Source organism: Mastigoproctus giganteus, chromosome 10, assembly GCF_048544385.1.
Source record: "Mastigoproctus giganteus isolate SK-2022 chromosome 10, ASM4854438v1, whole genome shotgun sequence".
Classification (NCBI taxonomy): domain Eukaryota; kingdom Metazoa; phylum Arthropoda; class Arachnida; order Uropygi; family Thelyphonidae; genus Mastigoproctus; species Mastigoproctus giganteus.
In genome coordinates, this window is record NC_143584.1 from 133,628,183 (window position 1) to 133,653,165 (window position 24,983).

Below are 24,983 nucleotides of genomic sequence, written 5' to 3' on the forward strand. Positions count from 1 at the left end.
ATATAAACGGATATTTTAGGTTATTGTACTTTAACTTTAATTTTTTATGCAATGCTATTAGTTTTTTGATTATTACATTAGGGGAAGATGATGTGTATTTGTATGTGCTACTGGACTGCAGTTCATTTTTAATAATTTATATGTAACATGACTTACATATAATTGCATAATTGCAAGCAGCTTTGTCAACCGGAGTAATTACAAAATGTTTGTGTATTTCTTTGAGCTGCTTATTTATTAATTTTGTATTATTTAGATTATCCAGATTAGACTATACAAATACATAGCAAACATAGACTATACAAATACTAAGGTGACATGCAAATTCAGCTCAGAGTCCTACTATAGGAACGGGTTTATGATCCTGTGCATACCCGAGCTACAACTTATCTCTTGTATTGTGTTTAAGCTGCCCTACACCCTTTGTTCTTATTTCTCCGAAATTATTAGGGTAATCCAAGGATGTAGGAGAAACTATTTCTTATCTGTACTACTATATTTTCGCCTTTATGGAGTTCAGGTTCTATTATTCCTACTCTATTAGTTTTTATTCTTCTTACTATCTGCATGTTTCTCTTTGCGTTAACTTTAATTAATTGATTAATTATTTATTTTTATTTTTACCATATCCATCACATAGGTGTCACCACATATATATTAACTCCCTAGAGGGATTATTATTTCATAATGACTAGTTGTTACATTATTTCCTGGATACGGTAGATATGCCTTGTACTTTGCTATTTTCTTATTTTAATTATTAAATTGCGTTCTCTGTCGGGTCAACGATGATCAATATATGCTTACATTTATAATATCTTTCTTTTGATTCTAAAAAAATTTTTTAACTATCTTTAATTGGTTTAGATTTAAATTACTTAATTTACTTAATCTCGGAATTTTTATATATCTTAGCAGATATTGATCATTACAGAAACAGAGAACTCCTTGTCGTTTTTGCCTTCGGTATAGGTGGTTGGCCCCAGTTGAAGTCGTCTAGATTATGGGTAGACAACGATAAGTTTTATGTGTGTGTATATATATATATATATATATGTATGTATTTTTTTTTTTTTAATATATATTTATATTCCTTGCATTTCTTTAAATCCAGCTTATTGTCTGCTTGAATTAACTTCTATATTATTATCTTCAATATTATATTATTTTATTATATTTTTATTATTATTATATTATAATTAAATATATATAAAATACAAAATATTTTATATATATATATATATATATATATATTATTATTATTATTAGTAGTAGTAGTAGTACGCATAATAGGTTAGATTTTAGCTTATAGTTTAATTGATACTTATGTGCAATGTTAATACCATTGTAATTATGCCAATTGGACATTATACGTGCCTGTATATATATGTGAGTGTATGTGTTTTTTTTCTTTTAATGGCGTTTTGACATATAAGTATTATTGTGTATACAAATCTAGCAATCAAGTTAGCACAACTATGTTATCTTAATTCAGCATGGCCTATACATATTAATTTAATAAGTATATTACTATATGATAATGAATTTTTCATTACACTTTACTGATGAATTTTCATTACCTTCAGCTAAAATTATGTTTAAGTCAGTATTAATTTTAAATAACAATATATTTACATATATTATAATATAGAACATTCCATCACGTGGCCGTCAATCCCATACTTCTTCGGGGGCTTTGAGTGGATTGACAGCCCATCTGATGTAATGTCTCATACCTACCCGTTTCTGTTGTCCCTATACCAGTTTTGCCTTTTTGCTATATTAATTTAACTTTCAAATTTACATTTTAAATTAAAATTTTCAAATTTACATATTTTTATTTTAGTTTAAATTTTTATAATTATTCTCTACAGCAAACTGTGATAGGAGACACAAAGCCCAACGAGTAAGTATCCGATATTGTGAAGGCTCTTACCTACTGTTACTGTCCTGAGGAAGTTGTAGATTAGAAAGGAGTTATTTCCCACCTTCTAATTGTTATATAGGTAGCGAAGCTTTTTACTGCGCAGTCATGTTGATGCATTAGCCTCAGGCCCTGACATCCTATGCTAATATCTACTGTGGGTGGGGGGGGGGGTGTTTATTTGGTTGTTGGGTGGTTGGTTTTTTGTTAATTCCTTATGAAATATGCCAACAATGGGATTTAAGTTTGCTTATCAAATTGTATTTACACGAGTATTTACATTTACCTTTGTAAATGTAAATACATATGTACATTTACATATGTTTTTACTTCATAGTATCATTTGTACATTTGTATCATTTGTTATTTGTACATTTGTTTCTGCCTTACCTCGGACTGTGCCGGTAACGCTTTTCTAAGGCATAACAGTGCATATATGTCCTAAGGTATGGCTATATACATATATACAGCTTCTTACTAGGTGATCTTTTATAATATTTTTATCTTATTTTTATCTGGGGGGGGATTTTTGCTGAGGGTCGTAGTGTGGTCAGATGACGAGCCTCGTCTGAGCACAAAAAACTGTATAAACATGGGGATTAATTTTATTAAATGCTATGGTATTTTTAGATTATTTTCAATGAATGTATGTGGGTCGACATTAGGGTGATATGTTCTAAGATTTGCTTGTATGGCTGCTTTTATATGATGCTTACTTTATTGGGTGGGTGGGTATTTTATTTATGTTGAGAGTTTTAATGAGTTTTTGAATGGCTACCTTTACACTATTTATATTGTTGCATATTTTTAACAACCTGTTTGTTTGATTTCTGATTGTATTTCCATGTATGTGTTTTGCTATATTGCTTTCCCAGTGGGTGAGTTTTATTGTATTGAAGTTAAAGTGGTCTCTCTTATCGTTGTGATGTGTATGTATTTTGTTATGGTTGATGGTGATTTCGCTGTCTAAGTAGACTGCTTGCTGGTTGTTATCTGGGTTTGTACGTTCAACGGTTAGGTCTGTTGCGTAAATATACTGTTCCAAAATTGTCATTGTTGATCACAAGTACGTCATCTGTAATAAATCTGTAAAATGTAATATTGTCTGTGATGCTGCTTTCATAGTGGTGCAGGTAAAGGTTAGTTATGGAGCATGAACTGCTAGAACCCATAGCTATCCCCCCTGCATTGCATGTATATCTTATCTCCCATTAGTACATAGTTGCCTTTGACACAGTTTGACGAGGTCATTCCAATATTGTTTGCTGCATTTTATGATATTGTGATATTTTTAGTAGTATAGCAGGAGTGATGGAATGTTCTATATTATAATATTATAATAATTTATGATATTATAAATGTATTGTTATTTAAAATTAATATTGACATAAACATAATTTTAGCTGAAGGTAATGAAAATTCATCAGTAAAGTGTAATGAAAAATTCATTATCATTTAGTAATATACTGATTAAATTAATATGTATAGGCCATGCTGAATTAAGATAACCTAGTTGGGCTAACTTGATTACCAGATTTGTATGCACAATAATACTTATGTCAAAACGCCATTAAAAGAAAAAAAAACACATACACTCATATATATATATATATATATATATATATCTATATTATACTATTATTTACTTCTGTTGTCAAGTTTATTTCAAATTTGGAACTGTATATCTTGCTTCCCACAGTGTCGTGGCCATCTTGAGAAAATATTGAGTTTTGTGTTTCATCTTTACTAATGTGAAAACAATAATAAATATTTCAAAACAGCTACAGTAAGATGCTGAGATGTGTATTGGATGGAAGTTGGAAAACCAAGAAACTAAAACCTGAAACTAAACATAGCAAAAAAAAACCAAATACAGCAGGCTTTCGATTTACCGGGATCGGATTAACCGGGACACTTCAAGACTCCAAATTAAAAAAAAAAAAAAAAAAAACATAAATCATAAAATACAAGTAATAACTAGAATAGGTATAAACAGATGTTTTGCAAGTCGTAAATAAGTGACAAGAAACGCCGTTATAAGTCATCATTGGGAGATTAGTGTACCTATTATCTTTAGTTTAGCTTGTTAAGTAAGTCGCGTCATAATGCAAACGTTTAGTTTGGTTTAGTGTGTCACTTCGATTGTTGTGTTTCTTCGCACCGCAAAAGGACAATTTTTTTTTTTTTTTTTATTTAGAAATCGCGAAAATTATGGGGAAATGCAAGAGTTGTACTTTCAGTAAAACAAAAACTTGAAATTATTCAAATGTTTGAAAACGGTGCATCCGTTAAATCTCTAATGACCATTATAATGTTGGTAACCAAACCATACGCGGCACTGTAAAAAAAGAAAGGGAAGCATCGTATTGGATATGTGAGTAGTGCATGATAAGTTTTTTTTTTGTTTTTTATCTATCGCTATACTTTTCATGTAGGTTGCTGAACATTTTTTGATAAAGTAAGTCCAAGACTTACGTAGTTTCGGACTTACGTTACGTTAGACAGAATACGAGAAGCGGTGAAGGGATCGGCATCAATGAAGTCAACTATAATAACCAATGGGCTACAAAATACATATCAGTTTTTACAGTACAATAACATGTGTTTATTCTTCCTTTTATGTTTTCTTTTCTTCTTCTTATTATTATTAGCCATATTGCAAGGAAGTAGAAAGGAATCACCAAGAAAGAGAAGAATGATAATGTGCCACTCTGGCTACTTCACCACTGTCCCCAGATAATTTAATTGAACTAATTAAAAATATATAACTATTTTTCTTCATTCTTCTGAGGATATTATGTGTTTTTTGTAATTTTGGCATATCAGGGATATAGTAGCAATATTATATTAGTCATTCTCGAGTTCGTAAAACTCAACGTAAGAAGTCCCGTAATGTATCTCTTATTTATGTCAGGGACGTAATGTATTTTTGGATTATCCGGGAATTTTTTTTTACCATCTATCCCGGAAAATTGAGAGTCTACTGTAGTTGCAAAAATTGTGGTGGGTCGCCTGAAAGGTTCTCAAACAGAATTTCTGTATGAAAACTTAAAAAAATCACTTTAGAAACTATTGCAGTAAATGTTTTACTATATTTAGGAAGGCAGAAAATTTTCACAGTTTTAAACATTGATTAATGGTTAATGCAGAAACATTATTTTCAAGGTGAGTCACCAGTTAGATGACCTGCTATGACTGCTGGGTTAATTTAGACAAAATTACCATTTCACTTTACTATTATTGTAGCTACTACTTGAGGTTCTAAGTACTAGTGAAGTAGAGAAGACTTATGGAGCAGTAATACATATGTGTATGCTATTGGTGTTTCTTTACTATAGATAACTGAATAACTGATATTTAGAGTTTGATTGGACTTTTTTTCCTTGTAGCAGTAGGCATTTGACTGATTTAGCTCCATTTGTAGATAAATATAATCATATTTTAGCAAGATTAATAACACACGACCAATTAAGTTTTTAAATACTCTAAATGATGAAATTAAATAATGATAATGTGCTTAGAATAAAATTGCCTTTATATGCACATTTACAAAGGCAAAGAAATTAATAGCCTGAATGGGAGGCAGTCAGTGCTGCATTCTACATAAAGATGCTTCAAAGTGTTGAAGTGCATTGCCCAAATGAGGTCATAGTTCCAAGAGAAAGGCAGCTAGTTCTTGTTGCATGGCAGTGCCCCACCCATTGTGCACTTGTTACTAAGACAGTTTTGAAAAAAAGTAGCATTGTACAGATCAACTTTCCACCCTACTCTCCCAATCTAGCACTAGTGGACTTCTTCATCTTTCCCAAGGTGAAAACTGCCATCAAAGGAACAGGATGTTGAGGACATAGAGTAAAATATAAGTACCAAACATCATCCTTTGAACACTTTTGTTGATTCTTTTAGAAAGGTGTAATAAGTGCATCCAATCAGATAGTGATTAGTTTGAATAAATAAAACCATTTTTGAGCTCCTTCACTTTGTGTTGTTCTTATCACACCAGTCTGGGAACTTTAATGTCACACCTTTTAAGTAGAGTTGAAATATACATGACTAAATTAGTAATATATAATTTTGTTAATTTAGCATGGCAGTTGTGATTATCATAATAATAGCAACATGAATGCATCTAAGATTGATATGAACTCTATGTTACATTTGTTTATATACTACTTATTCACAGTGTTGTGTACTGATTTTGTGTCTAAAATAATCACAGCAAGCAGATATAGTTATTTAGTTATTTTTAAAATAGAGAATTGACTGTTTCATTTTCTCCTCATTCAGCAAAATACCTGTGGATTTTACTGATTGGGGAGAAATGAAATAGTCATTTCACTTTTGGGAAGAAACAAAAGATCACAACAGTCACCTTGATGATGAAGATGAATGCAATAGTATGAATTACATTTTTAAGCATTGCATGTAGTGGCTGTGCTAATATTAAAGCTTACTTAAATAATGTTTTGGTGAGCTTTCTTCTTCTTCTTCAGTGAAAATTAGCTTATATTTAAACACCTGATTTTTGAATGAAAGCACAAAAATATCACAAAAATATTATCTTCTGGATGAATAGCCAGAATAACAAGAAAGGACTGGGGGCTCAAAAAATGCATGCTAACACTGTATTATAAAGCTTTCTTCACCCCCAGTGATTACATACGCTTCCCCCCGTGCGGTTCCATAGGACCACAGTGGTTGTTAACAAAAAGATCTTGGACCCCATACAATGCTCAATTCTCCTGGTCATCATCCATGCCTGCCATACTATTAGTACACAGTGCCCTCCAAGTCCCTGTGGGGATCCTACCCCTGGACCTAGAAGTTATATGCTGTGGAATGAAGTACTACGTGACCAAAGGATTACCCTACACTCTGGGGGGGGGGGAATACACCATCAACCTAGCAGGGAATAGAAGAGAAGAAAGGATCAGATTTGAGAATCACGTGCAGCAGGCATGGCAGGAAAGGTGGTCTGCTTCAACAAAAGGGGAAATTACCAGGAAGTTCCTGCCTACACTTGGATTCATGTATCCTATAGTCCCTTCCCGGTTTCTGGTTCCATGCAGGTCTATTTACAACGTTTCTCCTGATGGGCCATTGTGCCTTCAATGCCAAGTTTACCTATTTTGGAATAACAGAAGACCCCCCCCCCTCTGCACATGTGGAGAGACAGAAGCATTGTCCCACATTATGTATAGCTGCAACCATTATGAGGACCTCCGCTGTCAACTTATGACTGAACTCACATATTTACCAGCAGGACTGGAGCATCATCTTTTAGACTCGAGGGAGGAGTTCCTGGCCCTCACCAAGTTTGCACATGAGGTGTTTTCTAAGTGAAGGACACTTACTGCTATTCATCACGACTAAAGCCAGTAACTGAATGAAACAACTCAACCTAACTGAACAGAAACATCTCAACCTAACTGAGCAGAAACATTCAAACGGAAAGATTGATTTAACCACACTAACCTTTTGCAACAGGACCAGGACCGGACATGGAATCGACACAGCCTACTGCTCACCTGTGTCAAGATCCCTCTGTGATGGAAGACACCAGTGATCACCAAGTCAAACTTGACTCTACACATCCCCTGAACCTGACACCAGTGGCTGTGCCTTCTGAGACTATTGCTGCCGCTTGCTGCCAAGGCCATTGGCCTCTCCATGCCGGTGCACTCTTGCATGGTACTTTCGTCCTACTTCCTGCTGGGGGGAGAAGTCTGCTTTGCAACCTCCCCTCCTTGCAACCCCATTTTCTTCCCTCTGGTGGGGCATGGGCACGGTTCACTGACCATCTGGGGGTCGTCTTCTCTATTGACCCCACCTCTGTCTTCAGTCTCCCCACCTTCTCTCTAACTTTGCGGCTGCATCTAATGAAACCAAAATTATTCCAAACCCACACTCAAAAACTATTACCATTTGTCCTACCCTTTTCAGTGTAAATTATGGTGACATTTATTTTTTCTTTCTTAGGTCACTGAAATCTCAGGAAATTAGGTGGCAGGACCTGTAAGGGTAAATATGAGTGGTTCCTAAAAAGTAAAGTAGCACATTTTTTTTTTTTTAATAATGGTGAAAGGGAATTAGATGAAACGCAGTGGACAGATAGACCCATTAATAACGTTCAAAAAGATTGCCAGTGCAGTGTTGCAGTACTGTCGCCTCACAGCAGATTCCAGTTTCAAAATGGCGGCTACCATGCGAGTGTGGTCTAAAACAGGTGTTTGTGAAGTTATTCGCTTTTTGCAAACAAAAGGGTCCTCCCCAAGTGACATTCAACGTAAACTGGTTGCTGTGTATAGCAGAAAGGTGATGATGACAAAGAAGCAGGTGTGTTTTTTGGTGCAATGAATTTAAAGTGGGCCAGGTTGACATTGAAGATTGACACCATGTCCACAGTGTTCTGGGATCGCTAAGGCATTCTGTTGGTGGATTTCTTGATGAAGGGAGGAACAATCAATGCACAGCTTTACTGTGCAACGTTGGAAAAACTGAAAGCCAACATTCGACGCAAACAACTAGAACTCCTTACAAGCGGCGTGATTTTGTTGCACGACAATGCAACTCCACACACTGTCCACACCACTTGTGAGTAGTTGCGCTATAATCGTTGGGAAATTCTGTCAGATCTCCCCTACAGCCCAGACTTACGCCTTCAGACTTCCATTTGTTCGGCGCTCTGAAAAAACATCTTTCAGGAAAGCATTTCACCACGGATGAGGAAGTTCATCAGGTGGTGCGATGCTGGTTACTGCCTGTGGGCATGGACTTCTTCAGTACTGATATTGATAAATTGATCCATCGTTGGGACAAGTGCATCAATAAAACTGGAGACTTTGTGGAGAAGTGGTGCATGTTCACTTATTTCTTGGTGTGTAATTTTAACTTCGTATTATTAAACATCATCGAGAGAAAAAATGTGTTACCTTACTTTTCGGAAACCCCTCATATAACTATACTGGGTGTACCTGGTCTGCCTCCACGGGACATAGTGTGGGCAATGGTGGGTCTCATTAGGAGCCCAATGGCTAAAATGGCAGATGAACAACAGTACAAAACATTACACACCACAATATCCATCCACTTTTAAATCTCTGGCCTTTACAGTGTACCGTATCGCACGACAATGTATACTATGCAGAGATGGGGAAAACCCCTGGTGCCATTTGACCCGAAAACACTTTACACTAATACCAATGTGTAAATAATATTTTCTTTGAACACAAATGGAACAGAAGAGCAAAACTAAATGCAAGTCTCTACACTGAAGCATATTTACAAGTAGTGACTTATTATGGCACCTCCGTAGCCAGGTGGGCAGGAGCAGCAGTGCGTAGCACATGCTTCTTGATTAGACCGGGGTTCGAGCCCGTGACCACCAAATACGGAGGATGCGGAAAGGTCAGGGAATGACCACCGCATATCCCCAGAGCAATATGGCCTTAGTTGCTAATGCTCCTAAAAAACCAAATAACAGCAACTTATTATGGCTTGACTTCTTTACAGTTTTATACTTTGTATGAAACAAAAAATTTTAAAATTAAAACAAGATCCAGTGAAAAACATGGCTGAATTTTCAGCTACTGTGTTGTCAGAAATAGAATCCTGTAATGAGTTGAGGGTTCACCACTTTCAGCCTTAATCCAAACATGCTTAAGTGCAGTGGAAGTATCTTGGTTCACTTCAACAACAAAATTTAAAGCTGTGCTGTCAGCAAGAAGAGTAATGGTGATTTTTTTTTTTTTTTTTTTTTTTTTTGGGACTATATGTTGGTGTTCTTTTCAATTTTCCAAAGTTTGTAGATGCTGTGAATGCAGTATTGTTGCACACCTTTGAAAGAATTAGGCACTCAATTCATAGAAAATGGCATGGGCTGGCTGTTGAGATGCAGCATGCTTCTTCTGCATAACACTACTGCAACACAAGGTCACATACACTTGTGTAACCCAGTGATCATTTAGTGATTTTGGGTTATTTACTACAGCCTTGACCTTGCTCCTGGTGATATTCATTTGTTTGGTGCACTTAAACAATAGCTTGAAAGCAGAAAGTGGATTATGCAGAGTTTGAAAAAGATGGGACAAGTGTATAAATGTTTTTGATGATTTTTTTGAAAAACAATGCTATGTTCAGGTCAGTTCCCTGCTTATTTCATTTTTTCCCCTTACTTTGAGACTGACTTACTGCCTTGTAAAATTTATTTTTGATTTTGTGTTCCTATAGTTAGTTTACTTATATGAAAAGTTATGATTATATGTAAATTAGATTAGATTTTTTGTGTTTTTACAGTTAATTGAGTTTACTTTAAGCTAAAACAAAATTATATGAGCGGTGATCATTTAGGTTCGCAGACTGGTGCAAGATCTTAACTTGATTTCATCATTTGAATCTTCTGTGTATTCTCCTTCTCAACTTACTCTCCCTTGAACTTTACGCACTTCATCACCATCATACCCACACCTTAAATACTTGCAAGCCATTATTTTGAAAGGCTGCGAAGTTCTCCCATTTTGGCTCTGCAAGCATCGATGCAAAACACTTGCCATTCAGAGCTTTCGTCAGACATGGAAACAGGAGAAATCACACAGGGCTAAGTTCGGTGAATAAGGGGGATGTTGCAGAACCTCGGCACCTATGGCAGTGATCACTGGCTGCACAATATTAGTCATATGTGGGTCTGGCATTGTCTTGATGGAGAAATCACTTCACACCTGAAAGTTCTTGACCTTCTCACGAATGGCATAGTGAAGCTTGACTCTGAGAACCTCAAAGTATGCTTCCTTGTTCGTAGTTGTTCCAAGTGGCACAAAATGTGTAACAAGAATGCTTTTTATGTCAAAAAACACAAGAACCATTTGTTTGTCAACCGAATGAGATGCTTGAAATTTCTTGAATGCTTCCACTCACTCGACTGTTGTTTTGTCTCTGGATCATAGTGAAAAATCCAAATTTCATCAGAAGTCACTATTTGATTTAAGAAGTTTTGGCCCTGTGTTTCAAAACAATCAATCATTTCTTTGCATGAGTCTACTCTTTACTATTTTTGTTTTGGAGTCAAATTCTGTGGAATCCTGTGGGCACAGATTTGCATCATTTTCAAATAAATTTTCACAATATTGTGAGCACTACTATATGAAATGGACATTCTAACAGCTAATTCATGAAGTGTAATTTGCCCATCTTCATCCAAGATTTCCTGGGCCTTTGTGATTTTCTCAGGAGTTGTTGAGGAGGAAGGCTGACCAAGTCTTGGGTCATCTGCAACAGACCCACAGCTTTCACTAAATCACTTGTGCTATTTAAATATGGCTGTCCTACCGAGACATTCATTACCACATGCTTCATTCATCTCTTTAACTGTTTCTGATGCCTTTAAGCTCTGTCTGACACAATAACGAATCACATATTACTGTTTAAACTGTATGTCCAACATGACACTTGCTTCAAAACAATCATCAGTGACATGCGACTGAAAAACTCTTTTCACGCAATACTAGCTTGACAAGTATTGGCAAGTGCACACAGAGTCTGCTCAGTAGCGATCAGGGAGAGCACCATTAGTTGCTGATGTTATGGCCCTAGAAAAATTACAAAAATTACATTTTGTAATTTTTAAAAATTACATTAGTTGATGTTTTTAGTTTGGTCCTGGAAATGTTCCAATTTTTCCTCTTCGGGATGGTTTTTGTCCTGGTTTTCCTCCTGGTAAATCTGGTCACCCTAAGTGTAACAAAGGTTTATAAATGAATCAAATATAATATTTCATGACAGATATATATCAGATGCACATTCTGAAGTTAACAGATGTTTATGCATTTGTGAACACATGTAGCAAGAGATTAAAGGAATATATGGGGTGTTGAGAATCGTAGTGGTGTAAGTCAGTAATTTTATAAATATGAGCTGTTCATATTTCCCACCTTCTCTAGGTGTCCACTGTTTAGTTTCATAGCAAAGTAAGTCAAAGTTGCAGTTCTAACCAAGAGATGTCAGCACTTATTTTGAATAGTTAACAATATGAGCAAAAGGTTTAGAATCATAGTGAAGTAAGTCTGACTTACGCCATTCTGTTCCTAAACAGCTTGTATGATGGAGGTTATGTTTCAAGTTTGTATTGTTGTAGCAAGATGTCTTTTCATATTTAATATTTCGTATTTCACGTTTTCATGTAACACAGTGTCTTTTAAGTTGAAATCTCGAGAAAGGAGCATGTCAACAGGCCAACCAAGTAGAAGAAGCATGCCAGGGAACTTTCTTCAGACCTAGAAAACATAAAAGGAGAAAAGAGTCAAAAAGAGCTGTAGTCAGAAGACTTCACAATTCAGGTTGGCTGTATGTGAATTCAAAAGGAACACAAGTTGAGTGTAAGCGATTTGAAAACTTAGTTGTGGTTGTAAAAAAAGATGCATAGAGTCCTTAACAGAAGAGGAAAGGAGAAAGCAATTTGATAATTTTATAGGTGAAAGCAATTTGATAATTTTATCGGAGAAAGCAATTTGATAATTTTATATCCATGACCAATTTTTCTCTACAGAATTCATATTTATGCAGTCTTACACATCGTGAACCTATAAAGCAAAGGCAGCCTTGGAATGGCAGAGCAATATGGCCTTAGTTAAATAAATAAATAAAGAAATTTTCTGTTTATACTCCGGGACGACCAAACGGTCAGAGGAGTTCACAAATAGACAGAATACAAGAAACAGCACCGTATTCAGCGTACGGGCTTGAACCCCGGTCACTCAAGGCACGTGTACTTATGCACCCGCGCGCCTGACCACTAGGCTACGGCGGCCTACTAGTGTTGCTAACTAGTAGTTTCTAATGCTCCTAAAAATCAAACAACAAAACAAACCTTGGAAAAGCAATGTACAGATCTTTCTTATATTCAAAAAGAAAATACCACAGTACGTGTTTGTAAAAAATTCTTTCTCGACACTTTTGTTGTATCTGATGGAAGGGTGACAAGGGCTTTAGAAAAATTAAGGAAGGGGAAGTCTGCAGGAGAAGATTTAAGGGGTAAACATGTAGTGGCACAAAAGAAAACTGACAAACAAAAACAGTTACTTAAGGATCACATTAATATTTTCCCAGCATTTCAAAGTCATTACCAGTGCTTTTTTTGTAAAAAATAGGTGCCGGTACTCATTCTTTGCTATCAGGAAAAATTGAAAATGAAAAGGATATGAAAAGTACTCTGAAAATTTTTTTTCTGATATTGTTAGTAACGTTTTTAGAATAAGAACAACAAATTAAGTGTATTAATACATAGTTTATTAAGCATAAATTTATTATTCAAATATATAAAAAAATAAGTAAAAAATAATAACATAAGTAAAAATAATTTCATAATAAAGTTTTTGTAGAATATTCCATGTAGAATTAATTTTTATTAAGTTCTCATCCGACACGTTATGCCAGGGGATCGGCAACCTTTTTTGAGTGAAGAGCTATTTTTGATCTAATTAAAAAAAAAGGAAAGAGAATCCTAAGAGCCGCAACTCAGCTCAAGTTGGGAGGGGAGTGATGGAATAGAGTAGGAAGGTGTTTATTAAAAAAAATATATTTTTGTTGAAATATTATTTATTAATACTGAAAAAATGTAACAAACATCCAATTAGATACAAATTAATGTGACTTTTGCTGATGAACTTCTTGAGTGAGTCTCTCAACATCGTGCGAGTATGTCGTAATTAAACATGATGAGCTTTAAACATGCTCGCATTGTTCAGACAACGGTTTCTTGATTTATTTTTAATATAGTTCATGAACAAAAATATTTGCTCGCAGAAATAAGTCAAACCAAAAACTGAGAGAAGTCCAAACGCAAATATTTTCCAATTTTTATATATGGGTCTGGTAAGCTACTCCATGCATCGAACACAATTTGGTCTGCATTTTAAAGTCATCTATCACCGTCCATTTGTGTAGAATTGCAAGGGCAGCCTTTTGCCTCTCCAAATCCCCAATTTCAGTTTTAAAGCATTTTAGTCTTGCACTCCACATGTCCTTGAGTTTTAAGTCCTCTAACTCCATTTCAAACTATGCTTCTTGTGAGCTGTAAAGTTAAAGAGCCGCAGTTACATGTTAAAAGAGCTGCAGATTGCTGACCCCTGTCCTATTCTGACTTCTTTCCTTCCTCTTTGTGTGTCGGTTGCTGAATGACATTTCCAAAGCAGCCATGAATCGACATATTTTGCTGGATCGAAGTGGGTCAGCGGTGGGCATACAATTTTAAGAAACAGCTTTTGTTATCAACGAAGCTCTGGTTAGGCTGGTGATCAGATTCATTTGTGAAAATCCTCGTTCACATTCACTCGATGAAACTGGTATCATAATCAGAGCGTTCATCAAATGCTTCAATTCTTTTCAAACCTTCTTATCAATTAGGTATCCACAAATTGCATCTCTTTTATTTAACTGTAACCTAATTGACAATTTTCTAACTTCACTTTCACCAAATGCCAAGGGATAAAAGAAAATCACTTTTCTAATTCTCGAATGGGGCACTTAAAGTTGATTCACAGCAGTGTCCAACCTACAGATATCGACGGTTCGACTGTTGATGATCCTGCTTAGAGAGCAAACAAACGGAATGAGTATTTTGCATCTACATTCACACATGAGGAGTTATTAAGGTTTGAAAATGGCAGAAGGTTATCAAATTGTAGCAGGATACTTAATGATTTCGTAATAACTGAAAGCAAAGTGGAGGAGAAATTGTTGAAGTTAAACGTAAGAAAAGCACCTGGGGTGGATGGGATCTATCCAGTTATATTAAAGGAGGCAGCAAAGCAACTAAGCAAACCCTTAGCCATAATTATGAGAGCATCCTTGGACTCAGGGGAGGTTCCCACGGACTGGAGATGTACAAATGTATCCCCAATTCACAAAGGGGGATCGAAGGGTGACACGGGTAATTACAGACCAGTTAGTTTAACTTCTGTTCCGGGTAAAATAATGGAGTCACTGGTTAAAGATGCATTGCAGGATCATCTAGACAAGACTGCAGCAATAATTCAGACACAGCATGGGTTTGTTAAGGGAAAGTCTTGTCTGACAAATTTGATAGGATATTATGATGTGGTTACAAAGGAACTGGATGCAAAAAATAATTTTGATATCATATATTTGGATTTCAGGAAAGCTTTTGACACTGTTGCGCATGGAAGACTATTATACAAATTGGAGCAGAATGGTATTAAGGGTAAGTTGCTACAATGGATAAAAGGATGGTTAAGTGGGAGAAAACAGAGGGTGGTAATCAATGGGTGCTGCTCTTCTTGGACTAATGTTATTAGTGGAGTCCCACAGGGTTCGGTGTTAGGTCCACTGTTGTTTTGTATATTTATCAATGATATTGATGAAGGTATATCAGGCTTAATGTCGAAGTTTGCAGATGATACAAAGGTTGGCAAGGTTGTTAATGACAGTAATGGCAGTGTGCTACTGCAACAGGATCTAGATAATTTGGGCAGATGAGCTAAGAAGTGGCAACTGAAGTTTAACCTTGACAAATGCAAAGTACTGTATATGGGTAGAAGTAACCCCAGAGAAACGTACCAACTGTATGGTACTACACTTAAGGTGGTAGAAAATGAAAAAGACCTGGGAGTAATTGTGCAGTCAGATATGAAGTTTTCTGAGCAATACAGACAGGTTGCCAGGGCAGGTCATGGGGTTTTGTCAATGATATATAGGAATTTTGCTAGCAGGGAAAAGAGGTGATTATCCCTCTGGATAAGGCAATGGTCAGGCCATGCCTTGAGTACTGCGTACAGGTCTGGAGGCCTCATTTTAGGAAGGATGTAGATTTACTTGAGCGTGTACAGAGAAAGGCAACAAGATTGGTGAGGGGAATGAAGGGATCCTCTTACCAAGAGAGGCTTAAGTTCTGCAAATTGCAGTGGCTGGAGACTAGGCACCTGCGCGGTGATCTGATTGAGGTATATAAGGCCTTGAATGGGTTGAGCACGCTGAATTCTGATGGGATCCTTCCACTTGTTCAGATTACGAACCTAAGGGAATTTGCCTTTAGCCAGCGGGTGGTTAATTGCTGGAAATTCTGCTGAGTGCTTGTCTGGTTTAAACATTAGATATTTTCCAAAAAAATTGGTAAAATTTTATTAACATAATATTTGTAAGAATGGATCTTACACGATCAGATATCAATTTATGAATTATTACGTCAGCAAAACGGCCTTGGAAGCTTTGAAGATGAAACGTGCTACGTCATTAGTTTAAAATTCGCGCCTAATCTGTCTCAAACGAATCAACGGAAGTGGAGATATAATTGACTGGTCAAGCTTACATCATTAGCATTACCAAGGTGATCCAAGGAGAAAATAAAACTGTAAACAATTTTTGTGGAAAACAAACAGTTGAGCATCGTTACTTGTGAACAGTATTTTGCATTGTCGCTCTGTCACAACATTTTGCCTTTACTGCTTTTTGTAATTGTTGTACGAAAGAATTGCAACGAATTGGTTTTGAAAAACAAAAATATCTTCTTTCCTTTCTTCAGTATGTATTGTATCTATTAACAAAAAATCAAGGAAATTCATCTGTTGGAAGCCATACTGGAAACGGAAGGGAAAAAAAAAAAAAAAACTGTCGTAAAACTGATCACCACAATGTGCATTTCATATAAACAAAGTTCGCTTATTGTAATTGTTTTTATAGGACTAAATCGGAACAGCAGTTTCATGGATGTATATTTCATCTTCTTACGAACTTTCAACAAAATATTTCTATTCATAGCTGCGTTATAAGCTTCGAAAACTGATGTCGAAGGAACTTCGCATGCATCTCACCTGGGGTGCAAACGAAAAAAAAAAATATATATATATATATATGCTACGAGTAACGGATTGTTTTATATGCATTTGATACCATCAAAAAATTTGAGGGGAAAATTGAATTTTCATTATCACACACACGCCCGAAAATTTCACCATAAAGTGTTATACGTTTGCTTGCTTGAATTCCAATCTGAGCTGCTGTTTGCCGAATGAAGGAAAACGGGGTTAATTTTCCTGAAATTTCCACTTCCTTTCATTCATTTGGGGGAAAAAAACTCCTTAGGGGAGGGAGTTCACCCTTTCAAATCCGACCCTAAGGGAAAGAGAGAGAGAGAGAGAGAGAAAGAAATAAAAATACTCTTTTGGTGGGAGGAAGGCCAGGAGATTGTCAAAGGTCCACAGTTGTAACTTTCATCACAGATGCTGAAGTTCTAATAAGTTGGTTTCATCGCAGATTCGAAAGTATTTCTTTATTGCATTCAGTTTCACAACAGATGCTAAAGTTCTAATAAGTCAGCTTCATCGTAGGATGCCTAAGTTCAGATTAGTCTGATTTTTGTCCAGTGTGCATTTGATAAAAAACCCTCTTTGCTTTATTGTAATTGTTTTTCGGAACAATATTTTGCAATAATCCCTCTGGAAATATTAGCCAGTGAACTGAATTATACATTTCAAACATCGCTGTGTAGCTTGTCCTTGAATACAAATGACTATGGTTACTTTCCTTTGAGTGACCGCCTTGTACAGATGTTTTATTGTGGACACTTCCTTCCAGTCAGTAAAACCATTAGTAGTCGTCCTTTATTGTACCTAAAGTAATTCGTTATGTTGGGGGAAACGGTTTTTGCTCCTAATTGAAGTAGCACTTTCGAATTTTGCCCAAGTCGATTATCTGCACATATTGAAAATTAGAAGGACAGTAAAAGAGTTGTCAATTGGTGCCATTGGTGGGCAGCATTCCGACTAACAAATTTTCTGTTTATACTCCAGGATGACCACACGGTCAGAGATCCCGAAATAGAGAGAAAGAATACAAGAAACCGCACAGCATTTAGCAGTCACAGACTTGATTGTGTGAAATTGCTCGCCATAAACCGCAGCAATACAAGAGAAGTGATGGGGAGAAAATCAATTTTTCAGCGGAGTTGATCCGTTTATTGCAGTTCAGAACAGCATTATGACTGTGGATAGTGAATTTATTCGGCTTCTGTACTAAAACAGAATTTCTCCCTTTGCGATGACATCAAAGCGTAACAAGCAAATATCTTCTAAGAATACTTTTTGAGCAGCCATTAGTCGCACTCTGTTAGCTTTGTACTGTTAGAAAATATTGCAGTTTTGTGAACAATACACATTTCAAAAAACAATCCGTGATTCTTAGCGGATGATTTTTTTTTATTCTTTTGCACACCAGTTTTAGAAGTTTATAACGCAGCTACAAATAGAAATATTTTCTCGAAATTTCGTTAGAAGATCAAACCCAGGAAACTGCTGTTCCGATATTATTTACTAAAAACAATTACAATAAAGCAAACTTTTTTTTTTTTTTTTTTTTATCAAATGCGCATTGCAGTGTTATGTTTTACACCAGTTTTTCTCGTTTCTAAAAGATGCATTTCCCTGATTTTCTGTTCGTAGGAGCAATACATGTTTAAGAAAGGAAATATGATCTGTTCGCCTTCCAAAAACAGTTGTTGCTACTGTTTCACTTTATTGCTTCTTATGTCAACTCACAGTAGCTCGCGTTGTTGCGTTTCAAAGGCCCTAGGCTAATTAAGGTGGGTTTAGAAAAATAACAGAAAAAGGCCTAAAAAAATACACACTTAATGTCACATTTTTGTCATTTGCGTGAAATCCAATAGAAGGTTTTGAAAACTGAAGTGGGAAAATCGAAGAAAACAGTTCTGGCTTCACGTATAGCGAATTTCCGCTATGTCCATAGAGTAAAAATTATAGAATTTATTAGTTGACCTTTGAACTGGACCTGAGGAGATAAAAATACGAATAAGGAGCCACCGACCTCTGGACTGCCTGAACGCCCCCCAATTGCTTCTGAACCCACTATCGCCCCCCTAGAAGATCTCAGCGCCCACTGGGGGGCGGTACCGCCGCTTTGAGAACCTATGGGTTAAATAAATTTAAGGAGGAACTGGACAGGCATTTGAAGGGAATGGTGTGATATTTTTTTTTTTTTTTTTGGCTGATGTTATAAGCTCATACACTTGTTTTCTTGCATCACATGCCACTACCACTACTACTACTACAGCCTGCGAGGAAAGTGAACTAAAACAGCATTTTAAATTTTGTTAATTTTCAAAAAAATTCTCATTAAATGTTTTGTTCAGTAAATGTAATTGTGTATTGTACTTAATAAAAGTTTCGGATATTTTCAATTTTACTTTTACATGCAACAAGATATGGAAAATGTAACACACTAAAAAAAATCTAACTTTGAATTTTTTTGAATATGGCCACTGTACCCAAAAAGGTTGGACACCACTGCAGTAGAAGGTGGGCCAGAGCCCATTGGGAATACCCCTTGATCTGCTCACTCTTGACTAGCAGGACTCCTCCGTATGTGAGACAGGTGGTCGGATAGATTTTACCAGGTACAACTAAGTTGTAGAATGCTTTAGCTCTCTTAATTTGCACAGCACCACAAATTGTCTGAAGGCCAGAAAAGCAAACAGGGCATACTGAGTTAATTCTCTCCTAATCCGTTTGCTATATGTAAATTTTCTTCGCTCAACGGAAACTATTTTAAATGTAACTTCCAAGGGAATTCAAAATAATTTGCTATAAAAGGACTTCATTAAACATAGGCCCGACTGAGTAATTTAGAATTATAAAAATGGTTATACAGTTTTATATAGAAAATATATTAAAAATAGACAGTAAAAAATGCAAATTTAGTTAAATAATTTTAAACTTATTTGAATAGTAGGTAAACACGTGAAAAAAATTTATGTAATATAACACATTTTGAAGTGCACTTCATCCAAATATCACACGTCACTGTTAATAAAGGTGCTGATATGCTGTACCATTGCATACTGTCCCAAAAAAAGCACTGGTCATTACACTTGAAAAGATAATCCGAACAGGCAGTTCCTTAGCCTTGACTCGAACACAAGAAAAATGTATGTGCTTTATTATGAATCTTGTGAGCAAAGAGACTGAACCTCTTAAAGAGGTTCAGTCTCTATACAGGGTGTCTCATATACAGGTGTCTCTATACAGTTACTATACAGGGTGTCTCAAAAATATTGGTACAAACGTTTAGGAGAGGTAGGTAACATCTAAAGGAATGTGAATCGCAGAGGAACCCTTAACCGGAAACGTCACAGGAAAGTAGTAGCAGAGGCACAAGAAGCAGAAATGACACAGGACAGTAATTAGTGGCAAACATTTATTTCACATAATATTAACAATGGAGTATGAGATGGATGCATTTCGTGATGTTACAACAGATGCTCGAAGGTTCCACCATGAGATGCGATGCATGGTGACACCGACGCAGCATGGATTGTCAGACACGGTCGAACACACCTGGAATTTCTTTGACAGTAGCAGCAGGGCAGAAAAGTCTCACCACGAGATCCATTTCTGTCTCCACAGGCGATTCACTCAGGATAGATTTGAGGGCCCCCCCCCCACAGAAAGAAATCAAGGCTCGATAAATCAGGTGAGCGTGGAGGCCAGGCAACGGGTCCACCCCGGCCAATCCATCGACGCCCAAAACGCATGTTCAAATGGTCACGAACACACCTTCCATAATGGGCAGGCACCCCGTCATGTTGAAACCAAATGTTGCATCTCACATTTGCTGGAACATCATCAAGTAACCCTGGTAGAACTTGTTCAAGAAAGATCCGATATTTAGCGGAGTTCATGCGAGATGGTAACAGGTATGGGCCGACTAAGCAGTCGCCGACCATACCTGCCCACACATTTATTGCAAAGCGATGTTGTGCCGCATTGGGGCACACACACCGTGTGGGCCCTCTGTTAATCCATACACTAGGTGCATGTCTGCCAGCTCACAGTTCGTATATCGATGCATGCTCTTCATGCGGCGACTATTCCTTGAATGAGTAAACTAGAAATTTTCCCTCTCATGTACTGATGAACAGCACCGTGTACCGACTTACGGTGACGTTTACGGTTATGGGTTCCTATGCGATTCACATTCCTTTAGATGTTACCTACCTCCCCTAAACGTTTGTACTAATATTTCTGAGACACCTTGTAGACACGTCTTCAACACAGAATTTAATTTACATTTTCATGTTCCTCGAAAGGACACTTGCAAGGCCCGTGGCAAGTATAAATAGTTGATTGATATAGAAAAGGACAAAGAAAGGACAGGTGATTTGGAGGGGCAATGTGTTTGGCATTTGGCAAAAGCAGAGAAAGCAAGAAATCAACTAAAGGGCTGATGAGGAAAAGGCCCGAGGAAATTCTGACACCTATACAATCATGATAGATTTACAAAAAGCCCTGCCATTCCCTAAATTAACTGTTTCTGAGGCCTACTATACCTGCAATATGTACTGCATGACGTCACAAATAACATTGGCTACATGTACGTTTGGGATGAGACCATTGCATCCAGAGGTTCATAAGAGATTGCTTCTTGCCTGACTAAGCATATTAAGTTGAACAAAAAAAGCATGTGATGATATACAGTGACACGTGCACTGGCCAAAATCAGAACATCAAGGTACTTATCTTTAATGAAAGTGATTCAAGAAACTTCAGTTAAAGTCATAGACCACAAATTCATGATTTCTGGACACTCTTACCTTTCAAATGACTCTGACTTTGGGCTGATTGAGCAAGCTGGAAAAAACAAGGTTATCAATGTTCCGGATGGATGGTATGATACTATTAAGTCTGCCAGAAGACACAACAACAAAGATGCAACAATTTGACTTTGTGAAAACAAGCAGCTCTTGAAAAAGGCATAACAAAACGGAAGAAGAATGTTGAGGGCAAAAATGTAAACTGGTTCAAGATACAGTGGCTCTATTATGAAAAAGGAAAACCCGTTCATGATTTTCTACAAGTGTATATTGGATGAAGACATCCCTTTCAGGGAACTGAATGTCGATTGCAATAAGGAGTGTTGACCTAAGAGCTTGAAAAGTACTGAACAAGAAAACTTGTATGATGGTCCTAGAGTGCTGAACTTTCTAAAGAAAAAAGACATAATACCTTCTCAAATACATCCCTCCAATTCACCATGCCTTCTTTAAAGGTATTAGAAGCTCAAAAAAAAAGTTGATGATCTAGGTCCTTTATCTGACTACGAGGAGGAAGAAGATGAAGCATAAACAGTAGTTTTTGGTGACAGTGTTTTATGATTATCGATTTAGTGTTAACTTTTTAATTGCTTTTTAAAAAAAAATATGAGAACATCAATAAAAAGCAGCTATAATTTTTTTTTTTTTTAAATTTTGCAACTATCTTTTACATTACAATTAAATTTATTCTGTTCACCTTAGTTCTTTTATGATCATTCTGCAACAACCAAGACAATCTTAACTATTTTGACAAAAAAATTCCCAATGTGCCTATCACCCAGGTTTTTTAAAATTTTGTTATAGTGTACTTTTCACAGGGAAAAAATATAATTTCTTCTGTATGAAATCATAGTTTTGATAACACAGTCACCTCCTTACACTAATTTACCATTTTAAAATAGGTAAACTACATAGAAACATAATGGTGTAAGTCAATTATATAAACACTGCTGACCAAAAATTTGAATATTAACAAAAATTATGAAACTCATGTAAATTTTTAAAGTTTTTTTAGCCACAAGGTGTATCACCATTCATTAAATTAAATTTTTTTAGTTTTTTATGAATGCAAACACAAAACACCTTGTTCTGAAAAATCGGAATAGACTGACTTAAACCACTATGAATCTTAACCCTCCATATAATGAGTTGTATAATAAAATTATTGAATGAACGTATCTAACATGTGAAAATTATTGTGAAATTAAATAGTGTGAAAAAAAAATTAAATAATTAAATTTAGTGCACAAAGGTCATCCACGGGAGGATTCAAGAGGACAAATGTGGTACTGTTAATCTGAAATTAGCACATAGTCCTGAAGTATAGCAGGCCCTTGTTATAATGCGGTTCGCTTTACGCTGATTTGCTATAATGCTGTTCTTATATTATAACCCATATCTGACTATAATTCTGACACAAATCACTATAATGCTCTTTTACAGATTGCATTTTTGGCATATTTAATGAAATCATTTCATTTGATGGAGTCGATAGCTTTAAAATGAATAGCAAAACAGCATTAAGTCAGAAATATCTGGAATTAATGTGTAGTGTAGTTCAGACTTGCATGAACGAGCTGTTCAAGCAGCTATTTCTTTTGCACTCCAGCTACTAAAGTAACTGGAGAAATGAGAAGTAATTAGAAATTTGATTAAATAAATGGAAATTAGGCTGAAGTAGTGTTCCAGTTATAAGATTAGCAGTTTTGTTGTTAGTGGAATCTGTTTCATGATATCCCTTGATTGTTTCCGAAGTATATTTTGGGCAGTGATTTGAAGTTAGTGGCGGTTATTATGTGTCATCACCTGAAAACTGTAATGTCTGCAAATGGAATCCCATCCTTCTTGAGAGTGCTACTGCTAAGCATTAATCGGAACTGTATGCATCAGAAAAAAACCTACAGTAATTAGTGTATTGCTGCTACACTGATTTTCACTTGTTGCATATGTATCCCAACCATGGAACTAGATAGAAAAAAACTATTGTGACATAAAGAATGCTAACATCGGATTACAAAAACTAGAAAAAGATACTGTGGCTTAAAGAATTCCACTTGAAGTTTTACTGTGTGATTGTGATGACCTTACAAATTAATGAATTTTGTGTACATTATACTGCAGTAATGAGACTCACAGATCAAGCAATGAGGCAGAATTTTGGAATGAGGATGAAGGCATTTTTGAGGCAAGGGTTTATGCCATTTGTCATTTTGCATAACAGCATGTTAGCAAGCACTCTGCTGCTTTTTAAGATCATGCACACCCCGCCAAGTACTACTTTCTCCAAGAAGTGATAGTGGCTTTCAGATTAGTAGTACATTATGCAGGATGCATTTGCAAATGGGCCATAACAAAATAAAGATCTGTTGCTTCCAAATTCACTGTCTCATTCCTGTATACAGAATTCACAGGATGTCCTAGAACGCGATGACATCTGTTTACAGAGTACATTACCTTTAATCTGCATAAAACAAACCTGGTGGATGTATTTCAAGGATAGTGTATTGGTACCTTCCAGATGCTAGCTGAATCGGTGTCTTACTGTTATTAACACATGAAATTGTTCGGGCCAGATGGCTTCTGATTTATCTAACGTATCTCTTGAGAGTTTCAAATTTTGTTATAAAACAAGATTGTAAGAATTTTTCATAATTATAATTATTGGATCTTATTTAGTTCCAGAAGATTTTCATGAAATTCTTCATAAATATGCAGTCCAGGGATTGCGAGTAATTGCTTTAGCTTATAGAAAACTGGACCACAAATTTTCGTGGCATTTAGCTCAAAGGATAAAAAGGCAAGTAAAAAGTAATATAATTTATAATCTATATGAAAACATTAATAAATATAATGTTGAAAGATTAGTTTTGTAAAAAAAAAAAAAAAAAGTGGATTAAAAATATTTCATAGAGATAGTTTGTTAAATCTACAGTAAAATCCTGTTTCAACAATTGCTATTTTAATAAAAATATTTACAGGGATTGGCTGTGGCCATCATTTGCCTTTTCCCACACAACATACCCTTTATCTTGTCAATCTAACTGTGATACTTTGATTTAATGATTACATATGTACTTTGAAAGAAGAAGATTGGGGAAGAGGTGTCTTCTCCCCCTCCTCACCATCCCATGGCAAAAGTATCTTTTCAGATCTAGGAGGTTCAGCCCTTTCGTTTCCAAAAATTTGCTCAAAATAAAGTTTGGGTACATTTATAGATAACACTCTAGTTATTTGAAGCCACAGAACAGACTCGCTCCACCTCTTTCATAATTATATAAGTTCACAAGATGAAAATATTGTGTTTGCTAAGATATAAGCTGAACTCCCCCCCCCATCCCACCACAAAGAAATCAATGCTTTTAAAGTCATGGCATAGATCATAAGTGTTCTTTAAGGGGGAAAAACATACTTAATATTGTTGCCTAAACATAACAATAAACACATTTC

The 24,983-nt window shown here is 35.9% G+C and overlaps 1 protein-coding gene across 1 annotated transcript in view; it reads left to right on the forward strand.

The window, feature by feature from the left end:
- LOC150079292 (polyamine-transporting ATPase 13A3-like) overlaps positions 1–24,983 on the forward strand; it is a 559,638-nt gene that overhangs the window by 298,761 nt on the left and 235,894 nt on the right. Inside the window, exon 17 of the mRNA XM_090383023.1 lies at positions 24,213–24,333. Within this exon, the coding sequence (XP_090239149.1) occupies positions 24,213–24,333 (121 nt within the window). The remainder of the gene's footprint in view (positions 1–24,212; positions 24,334–24,983) is intronic.